At 57.9% G+C, this 13,009-nt stretch overlaps 4 protein-coding genes across 4 annotated transcripts; 1 reads left to right on the top strand and 3 right to left on the bottom strand.

The window, feature by feature from the left end:
• Positions 1-399: 399 nt before the first annotated feature.
• utp7 (putative U3 small nucleolar RNA-associated protein 7) lies at positions 400-2,097 on the bottom strand (the record flags this gene model as incomplete). The annotated part of the gene is made up of 1 exon (XM_066777711.1): positions 400-2,097. The coding sequence occupies one exon, from the start codon at positions 2,095-2,097 to the stop codon at positions 400-402; it is 1,698 nt and encodes a 565-aa protein (XP_066631806.1).
• A 239-nt stretch (positions 2,098-2,336) lies between these two features.
• Positions 2,337-5,852, top strand: SLS55_006280 (uncharacterized protein; the record flags this gene model as incomplete). Its single annotated transcript, XM_066777710.1, has 1 exon — positions 2,337-5,852. The coding sequence occupies one exon, from the start codon at positions 2,337-2,339 to the stop codon at positions 5,850-5,852; it is 3,516 nt and encodes a 1,171-aa protein (XP_066631805.1).
• A 1,620-nt stretch (positions 5,853-7,472) lies between these two features.
• EGL2 (Endoglucanase EG-II) lies at positions 7,473-8,659 on the bottom strand (the record flags this gene model as incomplete). Its single annotated transcript, XM_066777709.1, has 2 exons — positions 7,473-7,632; positions 7,707-8,659. 2 exons carry the CDS (start codon positions 8,657-8,659, stop codon positions 7,473-7,475), a joined length of 1,113 nt encoding a protein of 370 aa, XP_066631804.1.
• Positions 8,660-9,981: 1,322 nt separating this feature from the next.
• On the bottom strand, positions 9,982-11,970 carry SLS55_006278 (uncharacterized protein; the record flags this gene model as incomplete). The annotated part of the gene is made up of 4 exons (XM_066777708.1): positions 9,982-10,888; positions 10,947-11,553; positions 11,622-11,823; positions 11,872-11,970. 4 exons carry the CDS (start codon positions 11,968-11,970, stop codon positions 9,982-9,984), a joined length of 1,815 nt encoding a protein of 604 aa, XP_066631803.1.
• Between the last annotated feature and the right edge of the window lie 1,039 nt (positions 11,971-13,009).

Genomic DNA, 13,009 nt, shown 5'->3' with positions numbered 1-13,009 from the left:
AAGGCTTATCTGGCCCGCGGCCCTGCTGATCTCCCCGACGCGCCGGCGTCGTCAGCATTCGCTGGGTGGTTGCGCGGTGACAGGCGCCCCGGCCTGTCTCATCGCTAAGAATACCGTCTTGTCCTCGAGCACAGCCAACCTCGGCAACGTCATTAACGAAGCTGCCTGCATCCTTCCAACGGCCGCCTGCCGACCTGACGGCTGTTGCCTTCACTTCATCGCTTCTTTCGGGGCCAAAATCCTGGTCCGAGTTGCACGACTCGTTCAAGCTGAGACCAACAAGAAGAGCAGCAGACCAATACAATTCGAAAGTACTGAGGTATCGCATTCCCCTCCATTCTGCCGACCGTGAACGCCAACCTATGCTTTTAGACCTCCCAGACGCCCGTGTTTTTGTTTTCAAGCACCCTTCCGCGCGAATCTTGATAGCGCCGGCCCGTACTTCTCCTTGTCCCTCTGCAGCCCGGCCTGTTCTCTCTTGTTCTGCTCTTTCAGTGCCTGCTGCAGCTTCATTCTCTTCTCATCAATCACGTTCTTCTGCCCCCTCTTCCGCAGGTATTTCCTCAGCGCACCGTTTCTTCCCCGGCCCCGGTTCTTCAGTTTCTCCACGATATCCTCCGGCTTGGCATCCAGATCCTTCTCCCTGCGACGAGTCTCGGCCGATGCCAGATCCACATCGCCAACGAAGTTGGGATTGAGCGAGATCATTTCAGGCTGCAGTTTGTTAAGCAGCTGCCTGACCTCGGCCTCCTGCCGCTGCTTGGTGTTCTCGTAAGGGTTCACCTCGAGAGCGTCGAAGTTGGGCTCTCCCGCGCCGGGCACGATGATGCTGCTGAAGCCCTTGCTGTGCGAAACGCCCAGGATATCTTCGAAGGGGCACCACTTCACGCGCTCGATCCCATTGCCCTCGCCACCCCATGCCATGTACGGCGATTGCACCTTCTGCTGATCCTCCAGCGCCTTGTCAAACAGTCCGCGCCAAACAGACACCTGCGTACCCCAGCCCACCGCTGTCAGGTTCCTGTCCGAAATGGCGACCGACGACCCCGGCTGCCGAACAAAATAGTTGTTGACCTCCTTGAACATTCGAATATCCCAGACGGACATCTTCATGTCTTGGCCCGTCGAGACCATGTATCTTCCTTCCCGATCCATGGCGAGACTGCGCACCGGGCCTCGGTGGGCGAGTAGCTTCACCAGCGGGTCCGACGAATTGGGCGACCATAGCGAAACCTGTCCGTTCTGGTGCCCGACGTGTAGTATGGCGTTGTATGGGTTCTGCGCGAATGCTGTAGGAGACCCCTGTCTTGTTGGCAGTTCGATGACCATCTGACCGGTCGACGTGTCGGTGTACTTGAGGTAACCGGCGTTCCCAATGCTTGCGAGAAGGAAGTGGTAGGGCAGAAATTCGAGGTGGGTAACGTCGACGTGCTTCTGAAGCTTGTGGATCTCGACTCCCTGGTGGTCGTAGATGTAGACATACTTCTTCTGGGCAACGGCGAAGCTCTGGTTGTTGTGCAGCCATTTCGCATCGCGCACCGTCTCGCCCAGCTGCAGCTCACAGCCCAGCTTGCCATCGCGCCAGTCCATGGTTGCGATATGGCCCTTGCGCCCGGCGAGCAGCAGTTCGCGCCCATTCCGCGTGTAGTCGGCCTTGTACGGTCCCAGGTCGGTCAGTTTCAGCTCGAAGCCCTTCTTTGCCGTCTCGACCGCAATGTCATCCCGGATCTCGTCCTGGCGCACTTTGTACGTCCGCTCTAGCGCCGACTCGGGCTCGAGAAACCCGCTCTGGTTTTCCAGCAGGATCTCGGCATCGTGGGCCATGAGGGCAGCATCTTTGCGTTTTTGCTCCTGCCGCCTTACTTCGTTGCGCAGCTTCTTGTCTTTGATATTCTTGAGCTTGAGCTTTCCCCCACCACGGCCATATGTGCTCTCGGCGACCTGCAGACGGGCTTTCGCCTCGGCTTCGTCGCGGTCGTGGGTCGAAGTAGGCGCTTTCGAGGGTTTCGCGGCGAGTTCCTTGCCGGTGGAGGATTGCGACTGCAGAACAGGGCGGTCAAGCTCCATGGTGTCGAGTTCCATCGTAGCGGGAGCCATGGCGGAGCAGAGCGGGCGCAGAGAAACTGGGGCGGACAAAAAAGTTGCCCGGTCGGAGTTTGCAGCGCGCGGGCTTGGCGCCTTTGACGCGTTTGTCATCTTCGGCGCCGCTTGTCCTCCAACATTTCCGCATCGCTCGCCGCCTCTGCACCTACACGCTTTCCTCCCTCCTCTCCCATCCCAAGTCAAATACACGAGTCTCGCCTCCCGCGAGCTCGTCCGAGCGCCTCCCATCCCGGATGCATGCTGTGACATGGCGGTCCGCGCGCGCTGCCCGTAGAATCCCCGCCCAGGTCATCGCCGGCCGACGGTTCCCGCCGCGTCTGAGGACTTTCCACCGCTCCGCCCGCCTCTACTCCTCCAACGGCTCTCCCGACGAGCCGCGCGACCCTGCTACGCCCTCCGTCTCCGAGCACGACAATGGGAAGCCCGGCCAAGCTGCGAATGGTTCACCGCCTGCTGCCGACAGCCCCCCGCATGACGTCGGCGCCGACATAGCTGTCGAGGCTGCCGAGGACTCGCCCGCCGTGCTGGCTGAGAAGTCGCGCAAGGCAAGGCGTCTCTACCAAGCCGCCTTGAAGCGCTCGTCCCGGACAAAGCAGGCCGAGGACTTCCCTCCCATTGAAATACCGCAGCGTTTCTTTCACAACAACGTCACAATTCGTGAGGATAGGGAACACTGTCAAGACAATGCCGGAAGTGCTGTCGGAGGTGGTCCGCCAAAGCCCGAAGGTAGGGGGAGCCTCTGTCTCTCCTGGGTGGGTAAAGACTCCGAAGAGAAGGAGTTAGCAAAACTGGCGTTGCCTCTTCCAGAACGCTTGTATAAAATGCTGGAGATGACTGCCGAAGAGAAAATACATGCGGAGTCGCTGGTTGGGTACGAGGAAATCTTGGAGTATGTGGATAAGCTCTACACCGCCAAAATTCAGGGCTCGACACCGGAACATGAGCTTCCGTCACTCGACAAGAGCCTCCATTTCGCCTTGTACCTTGAGGTTCTCGCTGCCATTTCCGGCAGTCTTGCTACTGCCAAGCCTGAATTGGCATCATCTTTCCCCTCCGCGAAGTCCAATCTCCTTCTTCACGCGCCCCATGAAGGTGGCATCGCACGTCTTGACCAATTGGTGGACGATGTCGCGGCTGATCTGCAAGCCGACGTCGTCAAGATTGACTCGCAGGATATCGCAGAGCTGGTTGGAGATTATCTCGAAGACGGCTCTGATCCCAACGCCCACTCCCTTCGATCTCTGGGCTACGAGGCGTATCGGCCAAAATCAGACATCGACCTGGAAGAAGACGAATTCGATGAAATGGAGGCCGAGGAGGAAGCCGAGGACGGACAAGAAGAACCCATGCCTAGTGCAGGTGGTCGTATGTCGCCAGCTCCCAGAGGGAACAAGAAGGGAAGTGCGCCCTTTGTCATACAAGGAGTGCAACTGGATGTCAACGACCTTTTCAAAGCGTTTTCTGGATCTACACGAGGGTCAACGGGCCGGAATGCTGCTATGGGAGCGGCCGAATTCACCGCCGCGCCACTTGGGAGGGATTCCTCACCAGAGACAGCGCGATGGAATGATATGAAGCTTGGCGCCTACCTGGATGCTTTGCTTGACTCGACTTCCACCAAGCGAAATGATCGCAAGGATCAGCCGCAATCGCGGAAAACAAAAGGAGATCAAGAGGCAGCCATTTCAGAGCCACTCGTTATTGGGGAGAGAGGCTTGTTCCGATTGGCCCTCGACAAAAGCACCCCACAAACACCTCCATCATCTCAGCGAACAATCGTACTTATCAACGACTACAAGGAACTTATCGCCACCCGCCAAGGGGCACGAGTCTTGGACAAGATCACTGACCTGGTTCAAAACAGGAGGAAAGAGGGATCTGAAATTATGATCGTTGGCACCACGTCGTCCGCCGAGCTCGTCCCCGAACTATCCCGCTCAGCTGTACGAAGCCTGCAAGCGGAGAACGAGGAGAGTTACTTCAGAACGATTGTCGTTCCTCTCGGCGCAGTCTCGCTGAAGCCGTCCATAGGTGTGCAGAGGAGCATGAGCGAGAGACGCGACTCCGATCAAATGTTCAAAGATGGTCTTCCGGCAGATTTCTTTGAATTCGAGACGGCCGAGCGCAAGCGGAACGAGCAAATCAATATCAGGCATATCCAGGACATGATCCGGAGACTGGATCCCGGCGCCGAAAGCAAAGAGAACGTATTGTCCGTGCTTCGCCATTCATGGGTTTTGCCGGCAGTCGATTGGAAGTCTAGAGTGCTCGCGTTCCATGAGGTCCATCGCCTCGTGCAAACTTCTATCGGTCTGCACCGAGCCGCTAGCGAAGGGCAGGAGTTCAATAAGGATTTAGTGATTTTTGCTGGCTTGCTGCTGCGCATGAGCGACGACGTCAAGTTCTCTTGGGTGGCAAACGAGCGAGAGAAAGAAGGCGAGCCTAAACATGCAACCCAACCCGCCAGCAAACCTACGCCGATCAAAACAGCCTCCGACATTAAGCTGGAGAAGGTCCAGCGGACCGCAAACAAGCACGAAAAGAAGCTGCTTCTTGGAGTCGTCAACCCCTCTAACATCAAGACCACCTTCTCTGACGTCCACGCCCCTGAAGAAACTACCGACGCCTTGAAAACCATGACATCCCTCTCCCTTCTCCGTCCCGACGCTTTCAGCTACGGTGTTCTTGCAACCGACAAGATCCCCGGTCTACTCCTCTATGGCCCTCCCGGCACCGGCAAGACGCTCCTCGCAAAGGCCGTCGCCAAAGAAAGCGGCGCAACGGTACTTGAAGTCAGTGGTAGCGAGGTGTATGACATGTACGTAGGCGAGGGCGAGAAGAACGTTCGCGCCATCTTCTCGCTCGCACGCAAGCTCTCGCCTTGCGTGGTCTTCATCGACGAAGCCGACGCCATGTTCGGCAGCCGATCTGGTTCTCGCCACCGCACATCCCACCGCGAGGTGCTCAACCAGTTCCTGAAGGAGTGGGACGGCATGAACGATCTAAGCGTCTTCATCATGGTCGCCACGAACAGGCCCTTCGACATGGACGAGGCAGTTTTGAGGCGGTTGCCGCGGAGATTGCTCGTGGACTTGCCGACGCAGAAGGACAGGGAGAGCATTCTCAAGATTCACTTGAAGGACGAACAGCTGGATCCCGCCATCAAGCTTGACCAACTGGCCAAGGACACGCCGTTCTACTCCGGTTCTGATCTGAAGAACCTGTGCGTCGCCGCGGCATTGAACTGCGTGCGCGAGGAAAACGACTACGTTGCTGCGGCCCGGGCGCATCAGGAAGCCGTGGCCGCGGCCGCGGCCGCATCTCCACCGGCGACCGAGGAAGGAAGCAAAGATGATGGCGCGCAGGGACAGGCCGCCGCCACCACCAACGGACATGGCTCAGCAGCCGACGCGGCCAAAGGTGTCGTCGACCACGAACTCGAGCACACGTTCCGGCCCCCCTCGGAAACCATCCCCTACCCCTACCCGGCCAAGCGCACGCTGCTGGCGCATCACTTTGAAAAGGCGATGCAGGAGATCAGCGCGAGCATCAGCGAGGACATGGCGACCCTGACGGCCATCCGCAAGTTCGACGAGCAGTACGGCGACAAGCGCGGCAACAGGAGGAAGACGAGCAGCTGGGGCTTCAACGTCGCCGCCGACGTCGGGCCCGGGGAGGAGGCGGCGAGGGTACGGCCCGCCGCGGCTGCGGCTTCTGGAGGTGCTTCGTGGCCGTCTGCGAGGAGGTAGGGACGCAGTCGCGATGTGAAGGGGAGGAATCGGTTAGGACGGAGATGGTGGCGCGACGAACGTCCGTTTTCTGGCTGCTGGTTTCGGCATCAGGGAGTGGGGCTGGATAGTGGAAGATGGGAAGTGGAAAAAGAAGCGTCGTGTATTTTAGACCTGGACAGTGAGCGGAGAGAAGATAGCGTGCATCGCGTGTTTTGGGGAGGGGATAGGTACATTGACGAAATAAAGTGATGAATATTCGTCATAGGGCAGCCGGTTTTGCTGGGCGTCCCAAGTGCTGTTGAGGAAGCTGCGTCCTGCCTCAGGACAGGCGACGAGCGAATACTACCACCAGCGGCGGCGAGCCAACACCACTACCAGCGACGGCGACGAGCGAATACCACCAGCAGTAAGCACCGCCTACGCTTCGCTTCTCTAAGGGGGGCTCGCATGGATAACATCAGGTCTGTTGGTCCCAATCCATGCGACGATGTAAGGAAGGTGAGTGAGAACAGAAAAGTGGGCCGGGGGTATATAGTTTGTTTCCGCCGCTTCCCTTACCATCCAGCTAATGACGGTTACGTGGTTCAATGGTTTACGAACCGCCCACGACTCCTAGGCAGCGCTTGAGGGTTAAAGCGTACGGATACCGAAAAACGGAGATGGCCCCTCGTGTCTCCGTTCTGTAGCGCCACTGCACATACGGCAGGCTTAGGGAATCTTGCGGGGTCTCGCCCATGTAGCTAGCCGCAGTACTGTCAGATCTGGGTTCAATTCCCTGCGGCAGCAGCTTCAGTTTTGCCTTTTTTTTTCTTGGTCGGTCGGGAGGCCGAGTTGACTGGAAGTTGATAGCCAGCCCGTTGGTGTCATCGCCAAACGCCACTCCGAACCCCACTTCTCCAGCCAGTACCAGTTTCCGATCCGCTTAAGCTCGCGCGTGCGAGCATCAGACGTTCCAAAAGACTGGCGAGGGCGGAGGGCGTTCGGCGGCGGTGATGGTGAGGGTCCTAGCTGAGGTGGTGATGTGTAGGTGTCGTATCGCTGAGCGGAAGAAGCAGTCAAATACCCCCCCGCGTGTCGATCGCTCCTGCCAACAGCGGCGGCGCACGCTGGGAAGGGCGATGAGCGGTGAAGCAAAAGAATCAAGCAAGTGAGCCCTTCACTGATGGCGGGTGCTAGAATGAGTGGAAGAAGATGGATGATTGATGATCTCTTCTTCTCAGCGCTTCCTCGTACTGCTTCGGTCGCCTCTCGGTAGGTTGATTGTGATGTCGAGAGGTAGCCGCTAAAGGAAACGGATGCTGTCGAGTAGCATGAGGACGTGATCTGGATGCAAGAGGTTGGCCTTAGCCGGTACAGATCCCTACTGGCTTCCAGGAAGTTTCATAACCTCCGAGCTCAATATGGTGCGGCGCTGACTCAAGCCCCCGCATTGGGCTCCACTGATGGCGGGTGCTGGAATGTGAGTTAGCATCATCCATCTTCTTCCACTCATTCCAGCACCCGCCATCAGCACCTCATCAGAGCGGGACACTAGGAAAGGCCGACGCTTCCATTCGCAAAGGGATCAAAATTTCATCTTTCCAACGTAATGATACATTCACGTCATGTCTATTTACAAGTCCATCATGGCGTCGCTGTTCACGCGCTCTTCCACGCGCCAACGGTGCACTTCTTGGTAAGCGCCCTGTCGGTGTAGGTGCCGTCGGAGCCCTTGATGGGAGTCTGCACCAGCTCGTACGTTTCGTCAAAGCCACCGGCCGACCAGGCAGTGTAGCCGAGGAAGACGTCGGCGTTTTTGCTGTTGGGAAGGATGTCAGTTTCCATTCTCTTGTCTTATCCCTCTTGAGAGAAGTGATTCAAGGGAGCACTTACTTCAGGAACTCGATCTGCTGGCAGTAGAGCTTCTCGCAGGAGTCAGTGTTGCCGCCACCGCTCTCGGTGTTGATGGCCAGGCGCTTGTTGGAGCGCAGCCAGTCGGCGAGCGGGCTGAAGGCGTCGTCGATGTTGTTGGTGGTGCACTCGGTGTGGGTGCCCGAGTTGTCGCTGTCCGAGTACTTGTGCACGTCGAAGATGAGCTTGTCGGTCGAGCCGTCCGGGTTGGTGACGTTGGCCAGGGCGGCGGCGGAGCCGTCGGACACGAAGGTGGCGGCGCTGGTCCAGTCGTTGCCGGGCAGCAGCACGTACTGGCTGGTCGCGCCAGCGTTGCGGATGGCGGTGACGGCGGCCTGCACCGTGTCGGCCCAGGTGGCGACGTCGGGCACGTCGTGCGGCTCGTTCATGATGCCGAAGGCCACCTTGGTGTTGTCGGCGTACTTCGTCGCCAGCTGCTTCCACAGCTTCGCGAACTGGTCGTTGGTCGGCCCGCCCTGGCCCACGATCTGCCCGTTCCACCGCGCGTAGTTGTGGATGTCGACGATGCACATCTCCGCGCCCGACTTGAGGCAGCCCTGCACGAGCGTGTCGTACTTGCCTGCGTTGGCCTCGTCGAGGTCGCCGCCCAGCTGGTGGCCCACGAGGTACTGCCAGCCCACCGGCAGCCGGAACGCGTTGAGCCCGTCGTCCTTCACGAAGTGGTCCATCTGGCCCTGCGCGTCGTTGCCGGCCATGGGGTCCGTGGCGTTCTGCGCCGTCTGCGTGCAGGTGCCGTCGGTGCCGCAGCCGAAGTCGAAGCCCGCGATGTTCAGCCCTGCGAACTTGACCTTGGACGAGCCCGTGGCGGCGTTGATGGCGACATCGTTGGACACGCGGAGGGTGCTCCTGGGCAAGGCCAACACGGACGAGGCCGAGAGGAGGGCGGCGGCGGCAGCAATGGTGGTGGACTTCATGATGGGCAGAGATGGGTATTGGGAAACGAGTGTCAGATCAACTGGCAGCCAGGGAAAGAATAACGAATGTTTTCTGGGCCAGAACGAAAGACGAGCAACCAGGCTCAGCGATAGAAGGACTTCTCAAGTGCCGACGCTTGCTAGAAACGAAACTGTTCTCAAGGGGGAGAAACGACACTTCTTATACTCGGCACGTTTCGAAACTCGGCGGGCCGCACGGCATGCGGAACCTACTCATGCTGGCATGGCCCCATCTCATGCGGCGCCTCATGTGGGCGCAGGAGGCATAAACGAAATAACCAGGCCCGTCTACCAGACTCCGGGGTAGGGAGAGCCGGCTAAGGTCCCCACAATTATGAGATCGACAGGACGCCGCCAGGGCGCCATCATGCAAGAAAGCTTGTCGAAACCCAAGGAGACTGGGCAGGCTCTGACACAGTTTCATGAAGGACGCCTTTGATTTAGCGCCCTGTAATCGATAACTGCATCTCCCGGCTCTGGGGGGCGACTCGCTGCTCCTGGAGGACGTGGCGTCGTGTGGCTCTTGCTTCGGATGAATGCGAGTGGACTGGTGGCTTTTATCTCCCGGAGCTTGTGTGAGGATGTGGAGAAGCTTGTTTTATCTAAGGCGGACCGCGTTGCGGAGGATTAAAGCCCGGTCAAAGAACAGTAACGATTGCCGCCTTCCGGAGGCAGAGGGGAACCGCGGCTCAAAAGCACCTACCTTTCGGGATTGGATTTTACCAGGAAAAATTCCCGGGCACTCATGATCAAGCAGCGATGAGACTGCAAGAGGCATCCGGCCGGTTCAAAGACGGGTAAAGTCGATGTCGTGTCGTCTGAGGTTGACGGTGGGGTGAGGGAGTCGAGGAGCGACGGCCCGTCATTCCATCCTGAAACGTCTGTCGTCACGACTTGCTCGGGCTGCTCAATGCAAGCGCCGATCCCAAACATGATCTTGAGTCGGCATTTAAGAACTGCCGGCGCACCTAACGGCGACGACAGTCATCTTTTGTGCTGCCCTTTTCCGAACTTTCCCACCGGGAATAAACAGTATTTCCTATCTTCATGAGTAGTTGGATCCTGTATCTGGATGCATTTGGACGGCTTTTCGACTCACATCTACGCTTGGATGTTGGCTTCAATCACCCACGAAGAGTGCAGTATCCTTCATGTTCACTAAGAAGTCAAATCATAGGTACCCAATGGACTACGCCTTTTGAGAGAGAGGTGGGAAAGTGAAAGTGTCTTTTACAGCCCCTTGAGTCTTGAGATGAGACCTGGACAATATTTCGTCATCGAAGCTCACCCCAAGCACGCAGTCACTCCCCCTTCAACGTCCCCCTAATGATATCGCTCGCTCTCTCCGCAACCGCGTAGATCGTACTCGTCAGATGCCCACACGTCTGCCACGGAAGCACGCTCGCATCGACGACGCGCACATTGCTCGTCCCGTACACCCTCAGCTCGGCATCCACCACGCCTCCGAGCTCGCGACTCATCATCGCCGCCGTCCCCACCGGATGCGCGTTCGAGCCGTACACGCTCTTGGCCCATTCCAGCCACGCCGCATCGTCGTCATCGTCGTCGTCCGGCGGCACCTGTTCCTCCGTTGGCCGCGCCATGCCCACGACGTACCCCGCCAGCGGCGCCGTGTGCAGCGCGCGCCGCGCGTACCGCATCGCAGCAGCCTGCACCATGGCGTCGAAGGGGTTCATGAAGAAATTGGGGTTGATGGCTGGCGAGCTGGCGTTGGCGCCGACGGCGCCGGGCGACGGGGACGAGATGTGTACGCTGCCGCGGCCGAAGGGCAGGAGGGCCCAGGTGGGCATGATGGCGGCGGCGACGGGGGTGCTGGTCGGCGCGGTGAGGATCTCGGCGAGTGGAAGGGTGGCGGCGTTGGCGAAGATGAGATCGGCTTGCTGGGTGAGGAGGCGCTCTTGGGCGGATTGCTGCGTGCGCGTCGCGTTGGGATTGCCGCTGTTGGCAATGTTGAGGGCGGCGTAGGAAGGGATGGAGGCGCGGACGGAGGCTTCGAGAGTCGAGAGGCGGGAGGCGTTGAAGAGGTCCGTGAGAGTGGCGTAGGTGACTTCGGGCGGGTAGTCAAGGAAGGTGGTTGTGTCGTTGGGATTGAGGGCGCCCATTACGACGACGTTGGTTTGGTCTTGGAGGTTCTCGCCAACACTGGGGAGAGGTACACGGACCGGAATGGAGTATTTCTCCAAGATGCTGCTATGTTGTTAGAATCTACTCTACAGGGACGAAATTCAAAGTATGGTAAACTCACGCAGGATTCCCAATACCAGAGTACTCCAAGAAGCATGGGGTTCGCGTTGCTCCCAGAGACACCACCACTTCCTTTGCAGCCTTCAAGGTTGTGATGATTCCTATGCTGGAAGAGACCTCTACTCCCGAGGCAGCCAGATTAGCGCCATACTCCTCCTCGTCGCTCCATGTCAGTCGAAGTGCCGTGGTATTCAAATAGACGTGCAGATTGGGCCGGTCCTGGACAGGATAGTAGTACGCTCTCGCAGCGTCTTCTCTGATGCTCGCGGTTGCATTGACGGTGAAGGGCCAGACACTATATCCGCGCATATAGCCACCGTTAACGTCTTCGTTGTACGGGATACCGACATTCTCCCACGTGGCCTTGATGATGGCGGCAGAGTTGTTTCGCTGTGGTGCAGCGTACTGCCAGCCGACATCTAGAGGCCCATCAGTACCGTGGTACTCGGGGTTGTAAGCTGCCCCGTCAGCTGCCTGAGACGGGGTAGGCGGGTCAAAATGTTCGCTTTTCTTGTAGTAAGGGTAAAGTGAGTCCCAGTTCCAGCCGCTGTTCCCGAGCTTCTCCCAGGCATCGATCTGGACCGTTTCGGATCGAATGTATGTCATGCCTGGCTGTGAGTTATTTCAAAATGCTCAAAACGAGAGCCCGTTTCTCCCACACTAGACTCGGTCATACCATTGATGGTGCTGGTTCCACCAAGGGCTTTCCCGGCATGGTAGGCTTGACTGTCATTCGCGGCATATTTCTGCGGAACAGTGGTGTATTGCCAGTCAAGCTCAGTACCGAGCGAGAGGCCGTAGGAGGTCGTATTCTGGACTCTCGGGTCATTGAAGACCGAGCCGCCAGCCTCTATGATAGCAACTGTGACCGACGAGTCCTGGGAAAGCCTGTTTGCGATGACAAGCCCCGCAGTCCCGCCGCCAACAACTATGTAGTCGTAGGAACCATTGGCGGCAACTGTGGCGCCGCTGCTTCCGCAGAACAGCGCAATGCTTAAACCGAAGGGAAGGAGCCGTGGTAGCATGTTGCTGTTGACAAAGCCACAGGAAGATGAGGGCGGGTCGAGTCATTGAGGTCTTTCGGCTTTATAATGGACGGGACCCTAGTGGGTTGCAATTGGCGATGTTGCATGCATGTGGAAGGATTGCGGAGAAGGAAGGTACGCGGACACGGCCTTTCCTGATTGGGCATGTCAGCCGCGGGGAGGCGTCCTGGTCATACCCCGGATGACGGCATTGCTGCTTTCCGTTCCGAAGCCCTATACTTTGTACGACGTCGGTTCGCCAGTACTACAGGCGTCCATCCGGGTATATCAGCAAACGGACCTCGTACATACAGATCAGGCACATATCGAGGCCACACCGGGCCACAAAGGATTTTGTACTCGACCTGCGTAGGCAGCCGAACTCGATATCTCGATGTTGCACGAATTGCGCCGAATACCGCGAGAAGACCCTTCCAGGAGTAATCTGTGAAGGATAGAGTTCTTATTGTCCGGCTGGATGCAGACCGCATGAACATTGTATTCCTGGCGGATCGTCGCGTGTTTCTCCGGTGGACGCGTGTAAGCAGCCAGAGCATTGAAGCCAAGATGCATTCTTCTCTTGTGAAGGTTGAGAATTGACGGGGGCTGCCTTGCGCCGTAAGGTACTGCAAAGTATCTGGAGAATTTATGACCCGACGCTCTGGTTCATGCTAACAGATTGGTCGGGAAATTGGCCTTTCCGTCTTCTTTTCTTTTGACTTCACTCCAAGTCCGGCTAGCAATTAGCTCCAATGTGCCATTCTTGGCCATACCGACACTCCACTACAAGTAAAGAAAGAGGCTGGCCATCAATGGCTGGCAGGTCACCATGACAACAACAAGAGAAAGACATCATGAATGACGACGTGTCGGGCTGACGGTTGCGAGTAAGTCTATGACGAAAGGGCTGCTTGACCGAGGGACAATCCCAGCCGCAGTGGGGGTGAAATTGCACTGCGAGCCACGGCTAGCCGTTTTGAACCGAGGTTCCAGGATGACACAAAGTCGAAACCGGCACAGCCTGCGGTGCAGCGGTGTC

Source organism: Diplodia seriata (assembly GCF_021436955.1).
Source record: "Diplodia seriata strain FDS-637 chromosome Unknown scaffold_6, whole genome shotgun sequence".
In the NCBI taxonomy this organism is placed as follows: Eukaryota; Fungi; Ascomycota; class Dothideomycetes; order Botryosphaeriales; family Botryosphaeriaceae; genus Diplodia; species Diplodia seriata.
Note: the sequence above shows the minus strand (reverse complement) of the source record. Positions and strands in the feature narration are given on the sequence as shown.